Source organism: Eschrichtius robustus, chromosome 13 (genome assembly GCF_028021215.1).
Source record: "Eschrichtius robustus isolate mEscRob2 chromosome 13, mEscRob2.pri, whole genome shotgun sequence".
NCBI classification, from domain to species: domain Eukaryota; kingdom Metazoa; phylum Chordata; class Mammalia; order Artiodactyla; family Eschrichtiidae; genus Eschrichtius; species Eschrichtius robustus.
This window is the reverse complement of record NC_090836.1, coordinates 57,786,325-57,805,058: the sequence shown is the minus strand read 5'-3', so window position 1 is coordinate 57,805,058 and position 18,734 is coordinate 57,786,325. Positions and strand designations below refer to the sequence as shown.

Sequence of the window (18,734 nt, the reverse complement as noted above, 5' to 3'; positions counted from 1 at the left end):
TGGCTGTCACCTGGGTTCCTCATTCTTGCACATGGACCCTTGACGTGGACAGCATTGGGGTCTCAGGGCTCCAAGTGGGAGTGTCAAGAGCAAAAGCCCCGAAATGCAAACACTTATCAGACCTCCGCTTACATCCGAATCACTACTGTCCCACTGGCAAGAACAGGTCTCACAGGAGGGGACAACATATTGTGTGAATGCCAGCTGTGATTCATTGGAGGCTGCCCAGGCAACCATCTACCACCTCTGTATTCATATTTGGAAAAACACCTGGAGCCCAAAGCAAAGGTCTACACACTGCACGAATCTGCTCCCTCAGACAGCAATAGTAAACCCTAAAAAATTCTTTCTTTTAAAGGGAAAATAGTAACTTCTATGACCTGAATAGAAATTTCCCCGATGCTTTTGAATTTAATAATGTACCAAGGCAGCCTGAAACTGTGGCAGTCATGAAGTGGCTGAATACAGAGACATTTGTCCTTTCTGCAAACCTCCACGGTGGTGCCCTGGTGGCCAGTTACCCATTTGATAATGGTGTTCCAGGTAAGCAAACTTGGGCCCAGCTCTTGCTTTCTAAGTCCAGAGTGAAACTGCAAACTCTCTGCCTCTGAATGGGGATACACTCTTCCTCTCCCCTCTTAACTTCTCTGGCAGGGATAGAAAGAGCCCCATTCTCTTGACCCTCAGCTATCCTTCCTACAATTTATAAACGGTAGATGGGCAAAGTGGCTGAACTGATAACAACACGGGATTACTTGACATTCATCAGTGAAACGGTAACATTGGGATTTAAATTAGCCCACAAGAGGCAACACGGCTAAATAAATAAATAAATAAAACTAGTCATGTAAGTAATCATTCCTGATTCCTCTTAAAACTGTGGGATAAGGTATGTACCAAGGACTTAAAGTATTCGAGTGGCTTCATTTAACCCCTACAGTACCTAAGGAAAGTTTACTGACCTCCAGAAATCAGCAAGAGTGACTAAGAGGGTATTTAACTTTTAAGCTGACTGAGAAGGAGTTTAGACATGTACATGGTTATTTTGTGTGATATTGCCTTCTGTATGTCCATTAAAAACTAGGAAGAGGACTAAAGGGCGTATTCGTGGAAGTGGGTAGAGGATCTCACTAGGAAATTAGAGCCTTTGTGTGTGATGTGATGATGCATGTGCTAATATGGTGTGTGCTTCCTCCGACTATAACTTCAACTAAAAGGTCTTGGTCCGTCTTTCACGTACAGCCACTGGGACATTATACTCTCGGAGCTTAACCCCTGATGATGATGTTTTTCAATATCTTGCACGTACCTATGCTTCAAGAAATCCTGACATGAGGAAAAGAAATCCATGTAGAGCTAAAATAGAGTTTCCTGGTGGAATTGTAAATGGATACTTTTGGTATCCACTCAAAGGTGAGTTTCTCTTCGTTCTGCTATTCTCCTTACTGCCTTCACCCAGAGGTGCCAGCTGGCCTTCACCCCAGCAGTTGCCAAAAGTTAGGCACAGTGCAGTCCCTTCAGTCGTGTCTCTGTCAGCTAATATCACAGAGCAGTGAGGGGAACTGATCATTTGAGAGATGCTCAGGCATGCTCCCCACTGCCAAAGCCTCCTGAGTTCAGACACTGGTTCAGCATTTACCTTGGAGCTGGGAACTGTGCCAAGAAAGATGAACAGGACACAGATATTAAGCCCAAGTTTAAGAGAGAAGAGCAACATACAAATAAATAATTGTGATGGCATGTAATGTGAATAAAAGTAGAGATTTAGGGCTTCCCTTGGTGGCGCAGTGGTTAAGAATCCGCCTGCCAATGCAGGGGACACGGGTTTGAGCCCTGGTCCGGGAAGATCTCACATCTTAGTTGCACAGAGCAACTAAGCCCGTGCACCACAACTACTCAGCCTGCACTCTAGAGCCCGCAATCCACAACTACTGAGCCCGCGTGCCTAGAGCCCGTGCTCTGCAACAAGGAGAGCCACTGTAATGAGAAGCCCGCCACCGCATCGAAGAGTAGCCCCCGCTCGCTGCAACTAGAGAAAGCCCGCGTGCAGCAAGGAAGACCCCACGCAGCCAAAAAATAAAATAAAATTTTTTTAAAAGTATAGATTTAGAAAAGGTACAGTGTACCACAGAGGTGTAAAGCCAAAATACATCGGGGAGTAGTGAAGGCCTTAGAGAAATGTAATGCTTATGTCTCATCCAGTGGGGACAGCTGCTACTTAGAACAAGGCAATTATTGCCATGCAGCAGTGGGGGGCAGTATTGCCAGATCTTCCAGTTTGTGAAGCAAGCTGGATATTTCCATGAAGTCTCCTGATTTTAAAACCACTTTGCAGGCTAAACAAAAGAGCCCTCTAGTTTTTCTCCCTTGGAACAGGATGGCCAGGTGAGGGAGGGAGGGAGTGAGGAGCTGGCCATGTAGGGAACATGGTGGAGGGGTGTTCTTGTCAGAAGGAATAATATAAGCAGAAGCCCAGGGGTGTCAGAGTCCTAGTCTGGAAATTGACAGAGAATAGGAGGGACCTAGGACAGAAGGGTGAGAGGGGAGACAGTGGGCTGGAACCAGGTTTCCACTGCCTCAGTGGAAAGTGCCCCCCTTCCAGACTGCTCAGCTGATCCTACCAACAGCAACCCCCAGCCTGCATTTCTGCATACAGGCTACTTCCTCAGTCGTCACTTTGGATGCACAGGCTATCAAGTAGTCTTGCACAAGCTGGGACTTTTGTGTCTGGGCGGGTCTCTGCCAGCTTTCCAGATAATATAAATAAGTATAGACCACAAGTGAGAGGAACCAGGACCAGCCAGATACCACAACATCCCAAACTTCTCTCCGCTGTCCGAGAGAGAGCCTCCCCACTCCCACCACAGGGCTGAGTCCCCGCTCACTACTCTCCACAGGGAGGAAAGGGCCCTCCTGCCCAGTAGCAGCGCTGTCCTTCATGTGCGTTGTCTGTAACTTTCAAGACAGATCCAGATGTGTGGGAGATTAACTAGAAACCTAATTTTGCTGTTGGGAGTTGTTCCCAAGTGTGCCTGTGTGTCAGCTGTGTATCTCTGTGAGAAGAAAAGAGGGCAGAGCCAGAAACTTTGAGGAGCTTGGAACAGAGCATTCTGGCTCAGTCTGGAGGTTTTTGTAGCCAGGCCTGACTGGCATTATCTGGAGCGGCACACACTCTCCACACTTGGTATTCTCCATCCAGCGCGCTTTGCACACCTGTTGTGCACACCTGTTTTGCCATTTAACTTCTTTCTACCTGAGACACAGCCATCCAGCCAAGGGCTTTTGTTTTGTTTCGTTTCTCTCTTCCTTTTTTCCTTCTTCTATTTCTTGGTGAAAATGAGGTCAGAGAGAAATACAAAACTTGTAAGTAAAGGAAAAGAAAGGATAGAGTAATTCTTCCTGGCTAAAATCTGTACGTACATAGATATTACTCAATGTTTACATAATATTTTGACCATTTTCTGAGCATAAATTTTTTTTACTTCATTACTTCCCAAATACCCTGATGAAATTGAGAATATATATTTCACTGGGCAGATAGCAAGTATAGCTAATTAAAATCTGGCAGAGACTACTTCCTTCAAAGTTACCATATTTCTTCAAATCCAACATGCCACTGATTGTAAAACATGTCCCACCAAGAAAGAAAAAAGTTTCCAGCCAAACTAATAACCCAATGATGTTATTCAGCCATCAAATTTAAGATACTTCCCAATTCAGAGATTTTAAAATATGAAAAGTTTTTCATCTTAGAAAATATAAAATACAGTTATAACCCTTTGAAAATAGGGTGTTGAGAGGTAAGAACTAGAAAGTGAGCATGGGCAGTGGTAACCCCAGAAGTACCAGGGGACTGTGTCTTCCCCTGATCCCTGAGAATCAGCATGGCACCTTCCCTCTCATTCCCAAACACAGTGTGGTGTGATGGCTGAGAGCATGGGGGCGCTAGGAAGATGGCCTGTGCTCCAGTCTCAGCCATTCACTGGCAAGAATCCCTGGGCACATGAACTACCATTTGTGATTAAGCTTCCTCATCTGTAAAATACGAGTGATAATTACTGTGAGGATTAAATGAGTGGATGGTGAAGCTCTTCAAACAGTACCTAGCAAGAGCGAACACTCAGTAAACACTGGCCATTATTATTCCTCCAAATTCATATACTTAGCTTTATAGAACAAATGTGTTTATGAATGGTTTGTAGAAATATTTTAAAAGAAATCTCACTCTAGTTTATATCTGTTTAAAATGTAATTTAGGAAGAAATGTAACTTGAAGAATCCTTTTTTTTTTTTTTTTAATAAATTTATTTATTTTTGGCTGCGTTGGGTCTTCGTTGTGGTGCACGGGCTTCTCATTGAGGTGGCTTCTCTTGTTGTGGAGCACGGGCTCTAGGCGCACGGGCTTCAGTAGTTGTGGCTCGCGGGCCCTAGAGCGCAGGCTCAGTAGTTGTGGCACACGGGCTTAGTTGCTCCGTGGCATGTGGGATCTTTCCAGACCAGGGGTTGAACCTGTGTCCCCTGCATTCGCAGGTGGATTCTTAACCACTGCGCCACCAGGGAAGCCCTTGAAGAATCCTTTTTGTAATTGTGATTTTAAAAAAGGACCCTTCCTCTATCCCTCACTTAATTTTGATGCACAGCTGAACATCAGTCAGCTCTGATTCAGTTACCCATATGGGAATATTTAGGATTGCTTTGTCATGTCTGGATAATAAAATGTCAAGCTCTAATTGTACTTGCTAATATGTCAAATTCATCTTTTCCTGTTTACGTGTACTTTCATTACAACCGTCTGATTCACCTGTCCCCAAGGTACGTGATACTTGGCTTCACTCCAATTTCAGACCTTAAAAAAAATTAAATATGCTTGTGTTTAGGTGGAATGCAAGATTACAACTACATCTGGGCCCAGTGTTTTGAAATTACGTTGGAGCTGTCATGCTGTAAATATCCTCGCAAGGAGAAGCTTCCAAGCTTCTGGAACGATAACAAAGACTCGCTGATTGACTATATAAAACAGGTGCACATAGGTTTGTAAGATTTTCTTATTAATTCCTGTTAACACAAAATATAGCATCTGGCAAACCCTCTGGGTTGAGAAAATGCAAGCCCCTATTTATGTTTTCTAGGTATAGCCTCATTTTTAGTACCAGAACAGTGGTTCAGAATTCTCTCTGCGTGAACATCTGCAGCCTGTGAGAAATGCAGCACCCATCAGTTCATATAAGAGAAAGCATGGTGTGTTACTTTAATATGGGGGTGTAAAATCCAGGGTACTTCTAATTTTACAAGTTGAATGACCTGGAAATCTGGCAAAAGATCAGGAAAACAGGCTGTTACTCTGTTACATCATCACCCATTTAGAAAGAAGCCAAGTTTGCTTGTCACTTGCCATATAATATCACAGACCAGAGAACGTTGGACATGCCATTTTGCATTTTTTCTAGAACTGGGGTGGTAACCTAGCACCGTTAGCTTCAACCCCTCCCACCCCTCAACTCTGCCAAATGACCTGGCATTGGGAGTCTTTGCAGCCTGTTTTTTGATGGCTGTCTGGCCTTTATCACAGATGAGCAGACTTAATGTGACAGGAGTGGTCCTTCTCAAACACGTGCAGCAGACTCACCAGGAGGGTTTGTTAAAATGCGATTGCCAGGCCCCATCCCCAGAGTTGCTGATTTAGTGGGTCTGGAATGATTAACATCTCCCCTGGTGATGCTGACGCTGCCGGTCCAGGGACTACTCTTCGGAAACCATTGTACTAGAGCAACACATTGCTTGTGATGATGATGGAATCCTGGGCAGGGTGTGGAAGGCTCTTCTGCATTGCCCGGGTTAGTTACTTTTCTCCATTCAGAACGGCTTGGGGGGAGAAAGGTATCAGGAATTAGGGCGACAGTTATGCTACCGCATCAAGCCAAAGTGGAGGATGTGTGTTTGTGAAGAGGTTTGCATCATGGGCCTGCTGCATAATTGCATAATTCCTGGATTTTCTGCATGCTTCACACCAAAGCTTCCCACCTGCTGAAAAGAGATGGAGACGGTTGAGGCAGGGAAAAGTCAGAAGCAGAGGGGTACAGGGCTGAGTGCAAGGACAATTAGGAGCTCCCCTTGGCCACACATCCCTAACATGGCTACTCCTTCCCCCTTTCATACTTGACCCCCAACCTCTTCACCCCCATGACACAAGTACACAAAGATTATTTTTGAATTGGCAGGGCTGCATCTAACTGGCTGAGACATTTATGGGGTAGGTTGATGGGAGAGATTACGAAATGTCATCTTTCTTTTTCACCAGCATCTTAATAATTTTTATTAAGCTTATTATTGGGTCTTTCTCCTTTTTCATTATGTCACTAGACTTTGTATTCTGGTATGTCTCTACTTGACTTTTCTCATGCGGCACATTTCTACTTTTACTGTATTTCTACCTATGTCAGTCTTTTAGTGTGTACTCTGTCCTTTTCTAAAATTCCTCCTTCAGAAGCATCAGCATGGGAGTGCAACTAAACACGAAATACACTCCACGAACTGCACTGCTATCTTCGGAATTTCAGTCTAGCCGGAAAGGTTATTTACTGAGCCCTGAATTAAGGTGGGCTCTGAAGTATGCTGCTGAAATAACATTGCCAGTGAAGGAGCTTTGTAAACTGTTAAATAACATACAAGTTACAGCCTAACCATTGTTATTTATTAATTTAAAGTGCTTACAAGTCCATTTAACTAGGTTTTATAAAGAATATTCATACATCTACCTGTCCCTATAATCAGATGTGCACAGCTTACTTAAAAAAACATATGTGTATATTAACACATCAACCCTGCCCCCTGTGGTTTAAGACAGGGGTTTTTTTGTTTTGTTTTGTTTTTGTTTTCTAGTTTAATAATGAAACTCTATTTCAAAACACTGATACAGTGTGGTTACTGTTACTTGATAGAGAGGTTCTCTCCTTATTGGTGCCCAATAGGAAGCCAAAGAGTATCTTTGATTGTGAATAATGGAAGCAAACATCTTTTTACCACTATTGCTCTGGTTTAAGAAAATTACTGATGTTTGTCAAGCTGCATCACATTCACTGGTTCAGTGTCACCACTTGCTAAGATGGTCTCTGAGAGTTCCAGATGGGTCAAGGTCTCTGGCCTACCTTGTCTGGGAAGGAAAGGCCTCCTGCTCTAATGGAAAGACCAGGCCTAGATGGCAGGAGCCTGGGTAAGGCCTAAGCTGTTCTGTCATCTGCCCCTGTGTGAAACTTTGCAAGCCACTTGTCTCAACTGGTTTTAGTCAACTGATAGCTAAGAGTAATAGCATATGCCTTGTCTCACCCCAGCTTGGTCTAAGTCTCCGATGGGGTCATTCTTTCAATTAAATCTCACTGCCAACCTCAATCTAAACTCAGGCCCTTTGGTGCTGTGTTGTCATGCTTAGAGGGTTGACTAGGCTCCTGTTGGGATGAGGGTAAGGCAGACGTTAAGGCGAGTGTGAATTCTAGGGACCTGGAACGTCCTGCTTGTTCCCTCTCTGGGGAGAAGCAAAGATGAGCAAGACGTGATATTACCTGCTGCTGTTCTCTCCCTTGAACTCCTCAGAGCAGATCTGAGCCCAGAGGTTTGGGGGATGGCCCACAGCATCCAGAAACCTAAGCAACCTGGACCTGAGAGAATCTGGTATGTGTTGAGTTCCAGAAGCCTGTGAGACACAGATACGCATCTGTTATCAGATCCAAAGTCAGTGGCAGCTATAATCATTAGGTGGGGACATGGGAGTGAACAGTCTCCCGAGTACCACCGGCTCAGACTCTGCGCTGCAGCCAGTCCTTGCCCAGCAGGGGCTTTTCATCCACGGAGCTTGATACATCCCCAAGGGAAGGAGAGCTTTACATTTCTCCCCCTCATTTCCAGATGTGGCCACAAAATTTAAGTCTCAGATTTTATTCTCCTTTGCTTATTATCGGAGCTTTTTTCAAAATTTTGCTTTTTGTTCTCCTGATGTCATAGTGCTGGCTGTCTCTGCATCTCTTTTGATCTACTGGTCTTTTTTCAATTTTTGATTTCAGCATATAGAAATAAATAATCTCTTCTGGTAAAACAATCACTTCCTTCTAAGTGAAAAGTTTGGTGGTGCCTGGACAGAATATTGAAAAGACGTATAAGATCCAAAGACAGCTTATATTTGGCTGGTGCTATGGGGTTATCCTCTAATAGAAATTCTGTATTTAAGCATGGTCTGTGTTTGTTCAATAACGGAGTGATATTCAGATATTCCCAGCTTGAACAACTGTCTCTAGGTTTGGCTAAGGGTCATACAGAAATGAATCTTTTAATCTTTAGAGGACATTGAATGAGAGTGAAAACTGGAATATGAAGACTTTTGGCAATCGACCTGAATCCAAGTTACTCTTCCTTTTCCCATGTTTGAGGATAGTCAGACTACCGGTCCCTGGAAACCTTTGTTTAGTTTGACACATGATATAGGGGTGTTGTGTGGGTACCTAAGGCCATCTAAAAACGCTGTTCATAGACTGTCAAAAAAATTCAAATCTGTTCTGTTAAAGTGTAACAACCAATTCCAGCCAAGAAGGAATTCGCAAATTTTTTTAATTTGAAGTATAGTTGATTTACAAGTTGTCTTAATTTCTGCTGTACAGCTATATATATATATATAGCTGAATATATATGTATATTCTTTTTCATGTTCTTTTCCATTATGGTTTATCACAGGATATTGAATATAGTTCCCTGTGCTATACAGTAGGACCTTGTTGTTTATCCATTCTATACATAATAGTTTGCATCTGCTAATCCCAAACCCCCAATCCAACCCTCTCCCACCCCCTCCCCATCCCTCTCCCACCCCCTCCCCCTTGGCAACCACAGTCTGTTTTCTATGTCTGTGAGTCTGTTTCTGTTTCGTAGATAAGTTCATTTGTGGCATATTTTAGATTCTACATATAGTGATATCATATGGTATTTGTCTTTCTCTTTCTGACTTCACTTAATATGATAATCTCAAGGTCCATCCACGTTGCTGCAAATGGCATTATTTCATTCTTTTTTATGGCTGAGTAGTATTCCATTGTACGTATGTACCACATCTTCTTTATCCATTCATCTGTCAATGGACGTTTTAGGTTGTTTCCATGTCTTGGCCTTTGTGAACAGTGCTGCTATGAACATAGGAGTGCATGGATCTTTTTGAATTATAGTTTTGTCTGGATATATGCCCCAGAGTGGGATTGCTGGATAATATGGTAATTCTATTTTTAGTTTTTTGAGGGACCTCCATAGTGTTTTCGATAGTGGCTGCACCAACTTACATTCCCACCAACAGTGTAGGAGGGTTCCATTTTCTCCACACCCTCTCCAGCATTTGTTATTTGTGGACTTTTTAATGATGGCCATTCTGACTAGTGTGAGATAATACCTCATTGTAGTTTTGATTTGCATTTCTCTAATAATTAGCGATGTTGCGTGTCTTTTCATGTGCCTGTTGGCCATCTGTATGTTTTCTTTGGAGAACTGTATATTTAGGTTGTCTGCCCAGTTTTCAATTGGGTTTTTTTTTTCTTTTAATTGAATTGTATGAGCTGTTTGTATATTTTGGAGATTAATCCCTTGTCAGTCGCATAGTTTGTAAATATTTTATCTCAGTCCGCAGGTTGTCTTTTCATTTTGTTTATGGTTTCCTTTGCTGTGCAAAAGCTTATAAATTTGATTAGGTCCTGTTTGTTTATTTTTGTTTTTATTTGTTGCCTTGGGAGACTGACCTATGAAAACATTGCTTCGATTTATGTCAGAGAATGTTTTGCCTATGTTCTCTTCTAGGAGTTTATGGTATCGTGTCTTATATTTAAGTCTTTAAGCCATTTTGAGCTTATTTTTGTGTATGGTATAACAGTGTATTCTAACTTCATTGGTTTACGTGCAGCAGTCCAGCTTTCCCAATACCACTTGCTGAAGAGACTGTCTTTTGTCCATTGTATATTCTTGCCTCCTTTGTCAAAGATTAATTGACCATAGGTGTGTGGGTTTATTTCTGGGCTCTCTATTCTGTTCCATTGATCCATATGTCCGTTTTTGTGCCAGTACCATTCTGTTTTGATTACTGTTTGCTAAATATTTTTAAGGCACCGTGACATCTTTTTTCTTGGTGTCTTCTGCCTTAGCATCCTGAATCTTAGGTGTAAAGTCAATTTCAAAGATAGCTTAATTTTTTATGAGTTTGGGTTGGTTTTGTTTGGTTTGGTTGGTTTTGAAGAAGACAATGAAAAATACAAAAGATGCCAACACACATACTGCCAATACTACAAGCTATCTTGCTCAAATGCACAGACTTTCAAAGTGGCAGGAAGACTATAAGCTAGTTCAGAGACCTAAGGAAGGAAGAAATAAGCATAGCTTCCTCCTTCACATATTCTTGCTCTTGCAGAACAAAGTTGAACTGAGATCCCAGCAACTTATCCAGTATTTCTGTGTCAACTTCAAACTTATATGGCTAGTCTTTCTTTTCCTTTGTATCATTTTTCTTATCCAAATAAGAAGAAAGAGAAGGATTAAGAAAGGATTAATATTTCTTGAGCCTCCTGTTCTGTTACTTGTGTTTGATCTTCACGACAATCCTGGAAGATATACATATTATCCCCATATTATAGGTGATGAAATTGAGGCTTGGGAATGTTTAGTGACTTGGGAGCTGGGATTCTAATGTATCACAGGACTTCCTAAGAAGGCCATAATGGAAATCTCTCTTCAAAAAAGAATGCCATTGAAATTCAATGAATAAATGCAGAATCAGTTTACTAAATTATGACTGATTATGGTTGGGTACTCCCTGAAGATCAAAAGGATACATATGACCCTTGAACAACATGAGTTTGAACTGTGTGGATACACTTATATGTGTGTGTTGGGGGGGAGCAAGGGAATTGGTTTTTGTTTTGTTTTGTTTTTTCACTAAATATGTACTACAGTACTTCACAGTCCATGGTTGATTGAATCTGCCAGTGCAGAGAGGGCCAACCGTAAAGCTATATGTGGATTTTCAACTGTGTGGAGGGTCGACGTCCCTAATCTTGCATTGTTCAAAGGTCAACTGTGGTAGGAATAAATATAAATAGGACCTATTTTTTTAAAAGGCAAAAGAGGAACAAATTAAAATGGAGGTTTACATAGTTGACCTAAATAGAAAAAGTGAGAAGGAAATGTGGAATTTAATCATTCCTTCTCTTGAGGAAAATAATGAAGAGTCAAGAATCAGGAAAAAGTTAAAGGCAACTTGGGTCAGATAGAACTTAATGTTCGAGGTAAAAATGTTGTTGGTAAATGTCAAAACTTTTACATTTCATTTTAACCTTTTCTGAAGGAAACTATTTAATGTGTGCCTCCTATTTTTCCTGTCCTGGTAAATAATTACTAAGTATTACTGTTTGGGGACATTTCAGGGAACTTTTTTCATTGTGGCCTCTTCTTTCTCATTTATGTCATTACGATAACATGACTTGTCACTGAAGTGAACAAACTGGAATAGGAAAATAGGGTTTAAAATGAGAGGAATCTTAAAATATAAATGGTCTTTTATTAACTGTATTCTTGAAATTTCAAGGTGAGGGGTATGGCATTGGGTTCAGTGTGGGCTCTGAAGACTAGCATGGATTTACAGCCAGGCTGTGCTGCTTTGTTGGTTATATGAGCTTGAAAAGGTTATTTAATAATCCAAAGCCTTAGTTTCCTCATCAGTAAAATTGTGATAATAACATTGCCTACCTCATAGAGTGGATGTGATGATGCAGTGAGAAAATGCACATTAAGCACTTAGCATAGAGCCTGAACTATACTAACTGCTCTGTAAATGTTGGCTCCCATTGTTAGTAATAATAAGACTCCTTCAATCGATTCCATGCTTCCAAGCAATGCTGTGATTATAACTGTTTCCCAAGTAGTTTGCCTGACCATGAGACAAAACCATTGAGTCCCTTACACAGATAAGTATCTTATTGTAAATTGGCATTTTTGACCTTTATTTAGGATTTTATGGAACTCAGGCAGTACAGTTTGGTGACTGAGTGAACATCTTGGAAATGGTAGGAGTAGATTTAGACTGTTATCTATGTTTTCTTATTTTGATAATATGCTATAAATGGAATATTCAACAACAACAACAAACAAACAAATTTAACCTATAAATCAGATTGGTAGTTTGACTGTATTTTAAGTTATATCGAAAATAATGTTCATTGCAGCACTGTTTACAATAGCCAAGACATGGAAGCAACCTAAATGTCCATCGACAGAGGAATGGATAAAGAAGATGTGATACATATATACTATGGAATATTACTCAGCCATTAAAGAGAATGAAATAATATCATTTGCAGCAACATGGATGGACCTAGAGATTGTTATACTGAGTGAAGTAAGTCAGAAAGAGAAAGAGAAATATCGTATGGTATCGCTTATATGTGGATTCTAAAAATAAATGATACAAGTGAACTTATTTACAAAACAAACAGACTCACAGACTTAGAGAATGAACTTATGGTTACCAGGGGGGAAGGGTGGGAAGGGATAGTTAGGGAGTTTTGGGTTGACGTATACACACTGCTATGTTTAAAATGGATAACCAACAAGGATCTACTGTATAGCACAGGGAACTCTGCTTAATGTTTTGTGGCAGCCTGGATGGTAGGGGAGTTTAGGGGAGAATGGATACATTTATATGTATGGCTGAGTCGCTTTGCTGTGCACCTGAAACTATCACAACATTGTTGATTGGCTATACTCCAATATAAAATAAAAAGTTAAAAAAAGTTTACCAAGTTCTGATTCAAGATGGTGACATAGGAGGATCCTGAACTCACCTCCTCCCATGGACACACCAAATCCACAATTGCATATGGAACAGTTTTCTCTGAAGGAAACCTAAAAACTACCTGAGCGACTTCTACACAAGAAAAAACCCACATGGAAATGGGTGGGAGAGTCTGAGACATAACCTTGCCATAAACCCATCTCCAGCACAGCAACCCAAAATCAGGAAGGAACTCACAACTCTAAGCTTCTCCCTGAGGAGTAAATGGTTTGAACTACACATCTGGTACCCCAACTTTTAAGACGTGCACCCAGGAGATAATCCCACAAAACATCTAGCTTTGGGGTTTTTAGGTTTTAAAATAACACTGAATTATTTTTCATGCTAAATCTTTTATTAACTTTTTAAAAATTTTTTATTTTATACTAGAGTATAGTTGATTAACAATGTTGTTAGTTTCAGGTGTACAGCAGAGTGATTCAGTTCTACATATACATGTATCTATTCTTTTTCAAATTCTGTTCCCATTTTGGTTATCACAGAGTACTGAGCAGAGTTCCCTGTGCTATACAGTAGGTCCTTGTTGGTTATCTATTTTAAATATAGCAGTGTGTACAGGTCAATCCTAAACTCCCAATCTATCCCTCCCCTCCACCCTTCCCCCCAGTAACCATAAGTTTGTTCTCTAAGTTTGTGTGTGTTTCTGTTTCGTAAATAAGTTCACTTGTATCATTATTTTTTGGATTCCGCATATAAGCGATATCATATATTTCTCTTTGTCTGACTTACTTCACTTACTGTGATAATCTCTAGGTCCATCCATGTTGCTACAAATGGCATTATTTCATTCTTTTTTAATGGCTGAGTAATATTCCATTGTATATATGTACCACATCTTCTTTATCCATTCCTCTGTTGATGGGCATTTAGGTTGCTTCCATACATACAACTGTTGGCTATTGTCAACAGTGCTGCAATGAACATTGGGGTGCATGTATCCTTATGAACCATGTTTTTCTCTGGATATATGCCCAGGAGTGGGATTGTTGGATCATATGGTAATTCTATTTTTAGTTTCTTAAGGAACCTCCATATGGTTCTCCATAGTGGCTGTACCAATTTACATTCCCACCAACAGTGTAGGAGGGTTCCCTTCTCTTCACACCCTCTCCAGCATTCATTGTTTGTAGACTTCTTGATGATGGCCATTCTGACTGGTGTGAGGTGATACCTTATTGTAGTTTTGATTTGCATTTCTCTAATTTTTAGTGACATTGAGCATCTTTTCATGTGCCTCTTGTCCATCTGTATGTCTTTTTGGAGAAACGTCTGTTTAGGTCTTCTGCCCCTTTTTAGACTGGGTTGTTTTTTTGATATTGAGCCCATGAGCTGTTTGTAAAATCTGGAGATTAACTCCTTGTCAGTCGCATCGTTTGCAAATATTTTCTCCCATTCTGTGGGTTGTCTTTTTGTTTTGTTTATGGTTTCCTTTGCTGTGCAAAGGCTTCTGAGTTTCATTAGGTCCCATTTGTTTATTTTTGTGTTTATTTCCATTACTCTTGGAGACGGATGCAAAAAGATGTTGCTGCAATTTATACCAAAGAGTGTTCTGCCTGTTTTCCTCTAAGAGTGTTCTAGTATCCGATCTTACATTTAGGTCCATAATCCATTTTGAGTTTATTTTTATGTATGGTGTTAAAGAATGTTCTAATTTTATTTTTTTACATGTAGCTGTCCAGTTTTCCCAGCACCATTTACTGAAGAGACTGTCTTTTCTCCATTGTATAGTCTTGACTCCTTTGTTGTAGATTAATTGACCATAGGTGTGTGGGTCTATTTCTGGGCTTTCTATCCTATTCCATTGATCTATATTTCTGTTTTTGTGCCAGTACCATACTGTTCTGATGACTGTAGCTTTGTAGTATGGTCTGAGGTCAGGGAGCCTGATTCCTCCAGCTCCATTTTTCTTTCTCAAGATTGCTTTGGCTATTCAGGGTCTTTTGTGTCTCCATACAAATTTTAAGATTTTTTGTTCTAATTCTATGAACAATGCCGTTGGTAATTTGATAGGGATTGCATTTGTAGATTGCCTTGGGCAGTATAGTCATTTTGACAATATGATAATATTTTGACAATTTTGACATTTTGACAATTTTGACAATATTTCTTCCAATCCAAGAACATGATATATCTTTCCATCTGTTTGTGTCATCTTCAGTTTCTTTCATCAGCATCTTATAGTTTTCTGAGTACAGATCTTTTGCCTCCTTAGGTAGGTTTATTCCTAGGTATTTTATTCCTTTTGATGTGATGGTAAATGGGATTGTTTCTTTAATTTCTCTTTTTGATCTTTCATTATTAGTGTATAGAAATGCAACAGACTTCTGTGTATTTATTTTGTATCCTTCAACTTTACCGAATTCATTGATGAGCTCTAGTAGTTTTCTGGTAGCATCTTTAGGATTCTCTATGTATAGTATCATGTCATCTGCAAACAGTGACAGTTTTACTTCTTCTTTCTCAGTTTGGATTCCTTTTACTTCTTTTTCTTCTCTGACTGCCATGGCTAGGACTTCCAAAACTATGTTGAATGAAAGTGGCAAGAGTGGACATCCTTGTCTTGTTCCTGATCTTATAGGAAATGCTTTCAGCTTTTCACCATTGAGTATGATGTTAGCTGTAGGCTTGTCACATATGGCCGTTATTATGTTGAGGTAGATTCCCTCTATGCACACTTTCTGGAGAGTTTTTATCCTAAATGGGTGTTGAATTTTGTCAGAAGCTTTTTCTACGTCTATTGAGATGATCATATGGTTTTTATTCTTCAATTTGTTGATGTGGTGTATCACAGATTGATTTGTAGATACTGAAAAATCCTTGCATCCCTGTGATAAATCCCACTTGATCATGGTTTATGATCCTTTTTGTGTATTGTCAGATTCAGTTTGCTAGTATTTTGTTGAGGATTTCTGCGTCCTTGTTCATCCGTGATATTGGCCTGTAATTTTCTTTTTTGTGGCATCTTTATCTGGTTTTGGTATCAGGGTGATGGTGGCCTCATAGAATGAGTTGGGAAGTGTTCCTTCCTCTGCAATTTTTTGGAATAGTTTCAGAAGGATAGGTGTTAACTCTTCTCTAAATGTTTGATAGAATTCACCTGTGAAGCCATCTGGTCCTGGACTTTTGTTTGTTGGGAGTTTTTTATTCACAGTTTTAATTCCAGTACTTGTGATTGGTCTGTTCATATTTTCTAATTCTTCCTAGTTCAGTCTTGGGAGATTGCACCTTTCTAAGAATCTGTCCATTTCTTCTAGGTTATCCATTTTATTGGCATATGGTTGCTTGTAGTAGTCTCTTATGATCCTTTGTATTTCTGTGGTGTCCATTGTAACTTTTTTCATCTCTAATTTTATTGATTTGAGCCCTCTCTTTTTCCTTGATGAGTCTGGCTAAAGGTTTGTCAATCTTGTTTATCTTTTCAAAGAACCAGCTTTTAGTTTCATTGATCTTTTCTCTTGTTTTCTTTGTCTCTATTTCATTTATTTCTGCTCTGATCTTTATGATTTCTTTCCTTCTAAGTTTGGGTTTTGTTTGTTCTTCTTCCTCTGTTTGCTTCAGGTGTAAGGTTAGGTTGTTTGAGATTTTTCTTGTTTCCTAAGATTGTATTGCTATAAACTTCCCTCTTAGAACTGCTTTTGCTGTGTCTCGTAGGTTTTGGATTGTCATGTTTTCATTTTCATTTGTCTCTAGGTATTTTTTTATTTCCTTTGATTTCTTCAGTGCCCCATTGGTTGTTTAGTAGCATTTGTTTAGCCCCCACGTGTTTTTTTTTTTTTTTAAGGATTATATCATATAGACTGTATTTTCTGTTCAAAATGCAGTTAAACTAGAAATCAATAACAAATATACAATATATATTTGGAAATTATGAAACATAATTCTAAGTAACTCATAAGTCAAAGAAGAAGAAATAATGGAAATCAGAAAATATTTAAATCTTAATGATAATGAAAAATACTGCCTATCCAAATTTGTGGGATTTTGTTAAAACAATGTGTAGAGGGAAATTTATAGCATTTAAATGCTTATGTCAGTGTAGAAGGGCTGGTGATTAATGAATATTATAATAGTTTCTACTGTTGCAAGACGAATTACACCAAAAGCTAATGGTGTAGAACAACAATAAATATCTATCCTCTTTCATAGTTTTTGTGGGTCAGGATTTCAAAAGCATGGCTACGTGGTTCTGGCTTGAGGTGTCTCGTGAGGTTGCAGTTACAGCATCTGAAGGCTTGAATGAAACAGAAGCATCCACTTCCAAGGTTGTTAGCCGGCAAGCTGGTGCTGGCTGTTGGCAGGGAGGCCTCAGTTTCTCTCCATGTGGCCCTTCACAGAGCGCTGCTTGTGTGTTCTCACTAGATGGTGGCTAGGTTCTCCCAAGTGGGTGATCCAAAAGAGAAAAAGCCAGGCAGAAGCTATTCTTTTTGTGACCTATTCTTGGAAGCCACATACCATCATTTTTGCCACATTCTATTTGTGAGAAGTGAGTCACTAAGTCTTGTTCACAAGAGGAGGAAAATCAGGTCCCTTTTTTTTTTTTTTTTTTAAGGAAAGGGTGTCAAAGCATTTTAAAACAATCACAATGAGCTGAGCACCTATTCATTGTAGGGGTGAGAAAAAAACTCTAGCAAAATAAGTCCAAGGAAACAGAAAAAAAGGCAATTTTAAATGATAACATCATAAATTAACAGAATAGAAAACAGATACACAATAATCTGCAAAGTCCAATTTTGGTTTTTTGAAAAAGCTGACAAAATTGACAAACTTCTAGTGAGACTGAACAAGAAAAAAAGAGAGGAGGTACAAATAAACAACATGAGAAATAAGGAAGGAACAAGTACAGATGCTACAGAGAGTAACAGGGGCACTGTGAGTATATTCTTTAAAAACAAGAGGATATTATACATAACTTTATGCCACTAATTTTTTAAAATCATAAACGGATACATTTCTAGAAAACTGTAACCTACTAAAACAGGCTAAGAAACAGAAAAACTGAATAATCCTATAACAATTTAAAAATCTGTCAGTTTAAAATCCTCCCTCAAAAAGAACACTAAATTAAGAAGGTCTTACAGGCAAGCTCTACCAAATGGAAAAATACACTAGTAATTCCAGTCTTAAACAAACTATTCCAGATTATATAAAAGGGAAAAGAAGACGTAGGAACACTCTCTAACTCCTTTTCCGAAGCAAGAATAACCTTGATAGCAAAATCTAAAAATGTCATTGCAAAATAGGAAAATTACAGGTCAAATACATGATGTGAACATTCCTTAAGATGTTAGCAAATCAAATCAAAAGTAAATTTCTATAAACGAGCAGCAAACAAAGTGTTCACAGCAGCACTGCTAATAATAATAATGGAAACAGCCCAAATGCCTATCAACAGTAAAATAGATACTAGAAATTATAGTATATTAACATAATGGAATATATTCAGCAATGAAAATCAATGAAATACAGCTACAAGCAATAACACGGGTGAATCACTGGAATATAATATTGAAAAAAAGCCATGAAAGAAGATGTAATAAAATTCCATAGGATTAAGTCTAAAAACATGCAAAATGATTAAACACATATGATAAAATGACAAAATCCAGGATGGTGCTCTCTCAAAGGGAAAAGAAGTTAATAGGATCAGGGAGAGGCACATAAGAAATAACAGAGGTAACAGTAATGTTCTTTATATCTTCTGTAAGCTTCATAAGCTTTCTTTTATAGCTACTCAATATTTAATTTAAAAACCTCAAAACAACTAACAGAATGAACAATAGCTCCTAGTATGGTCTCGTCCATCTCATATGCTCTAAATTTCTTTACAGCATAGGAAGGAGTACTGCAGCTCACCATTCTGTAACAATAG

The 18,734-nt window shown here is 39.4% G+C and overlaps 2 protein-coding genes across 10 annotated transcripts in view; one reads left to right on the top strand and one right to left on the bottom strand.

The window, feature by feature from the left end:
- CPM (carboxypeptidase M) overlaps positions 1-18,734 on the top strand; it is an 88,772-nt gene that overhangs the window by 54,043 nt on the left and 15,995 nt on the right. The window contains exons 5-7 of the mRNA XM_068560041.1: positions 359-543; positions 1,243-1,413; positions 4,878-5,030. Coding sequence (XP_068416142.1) covers positions 359-543; positions 1,243-1,413; positions 4,878-5,030 — 509 coding nt within the window. The remainder of the gene's footprint in view (positions 1-358; positions 544-1,242; positions 1,414-4,877; positions 5,031-18,734) is intronic.
- MDM2 (MDM2 proto-oncogene) overlaps positions 5,225-18,734 on the bottom strand; it is a 79,625-nt gene continuing 66,115 nt past the window's right edge. For 8 of the 9 annotated variants that reach the window (XR_011075935.1, XR_011075932.1, XR_011075934.1 and 5 more), the window contains 2 exons: positions 7,557-7,687; positions 5,225-6,024 (listed from right to left, as the gene is read on the bottom strand). The gene's annotated coding sequence lies outside the window, so the exon portion shown is untranslated. The remainder of the gene's footprint in view (positions 6,025-7,556; positions 7,688-18,734) is intronic. The other variant, XR_011075936.1, reaches the window with a different exon arrangement.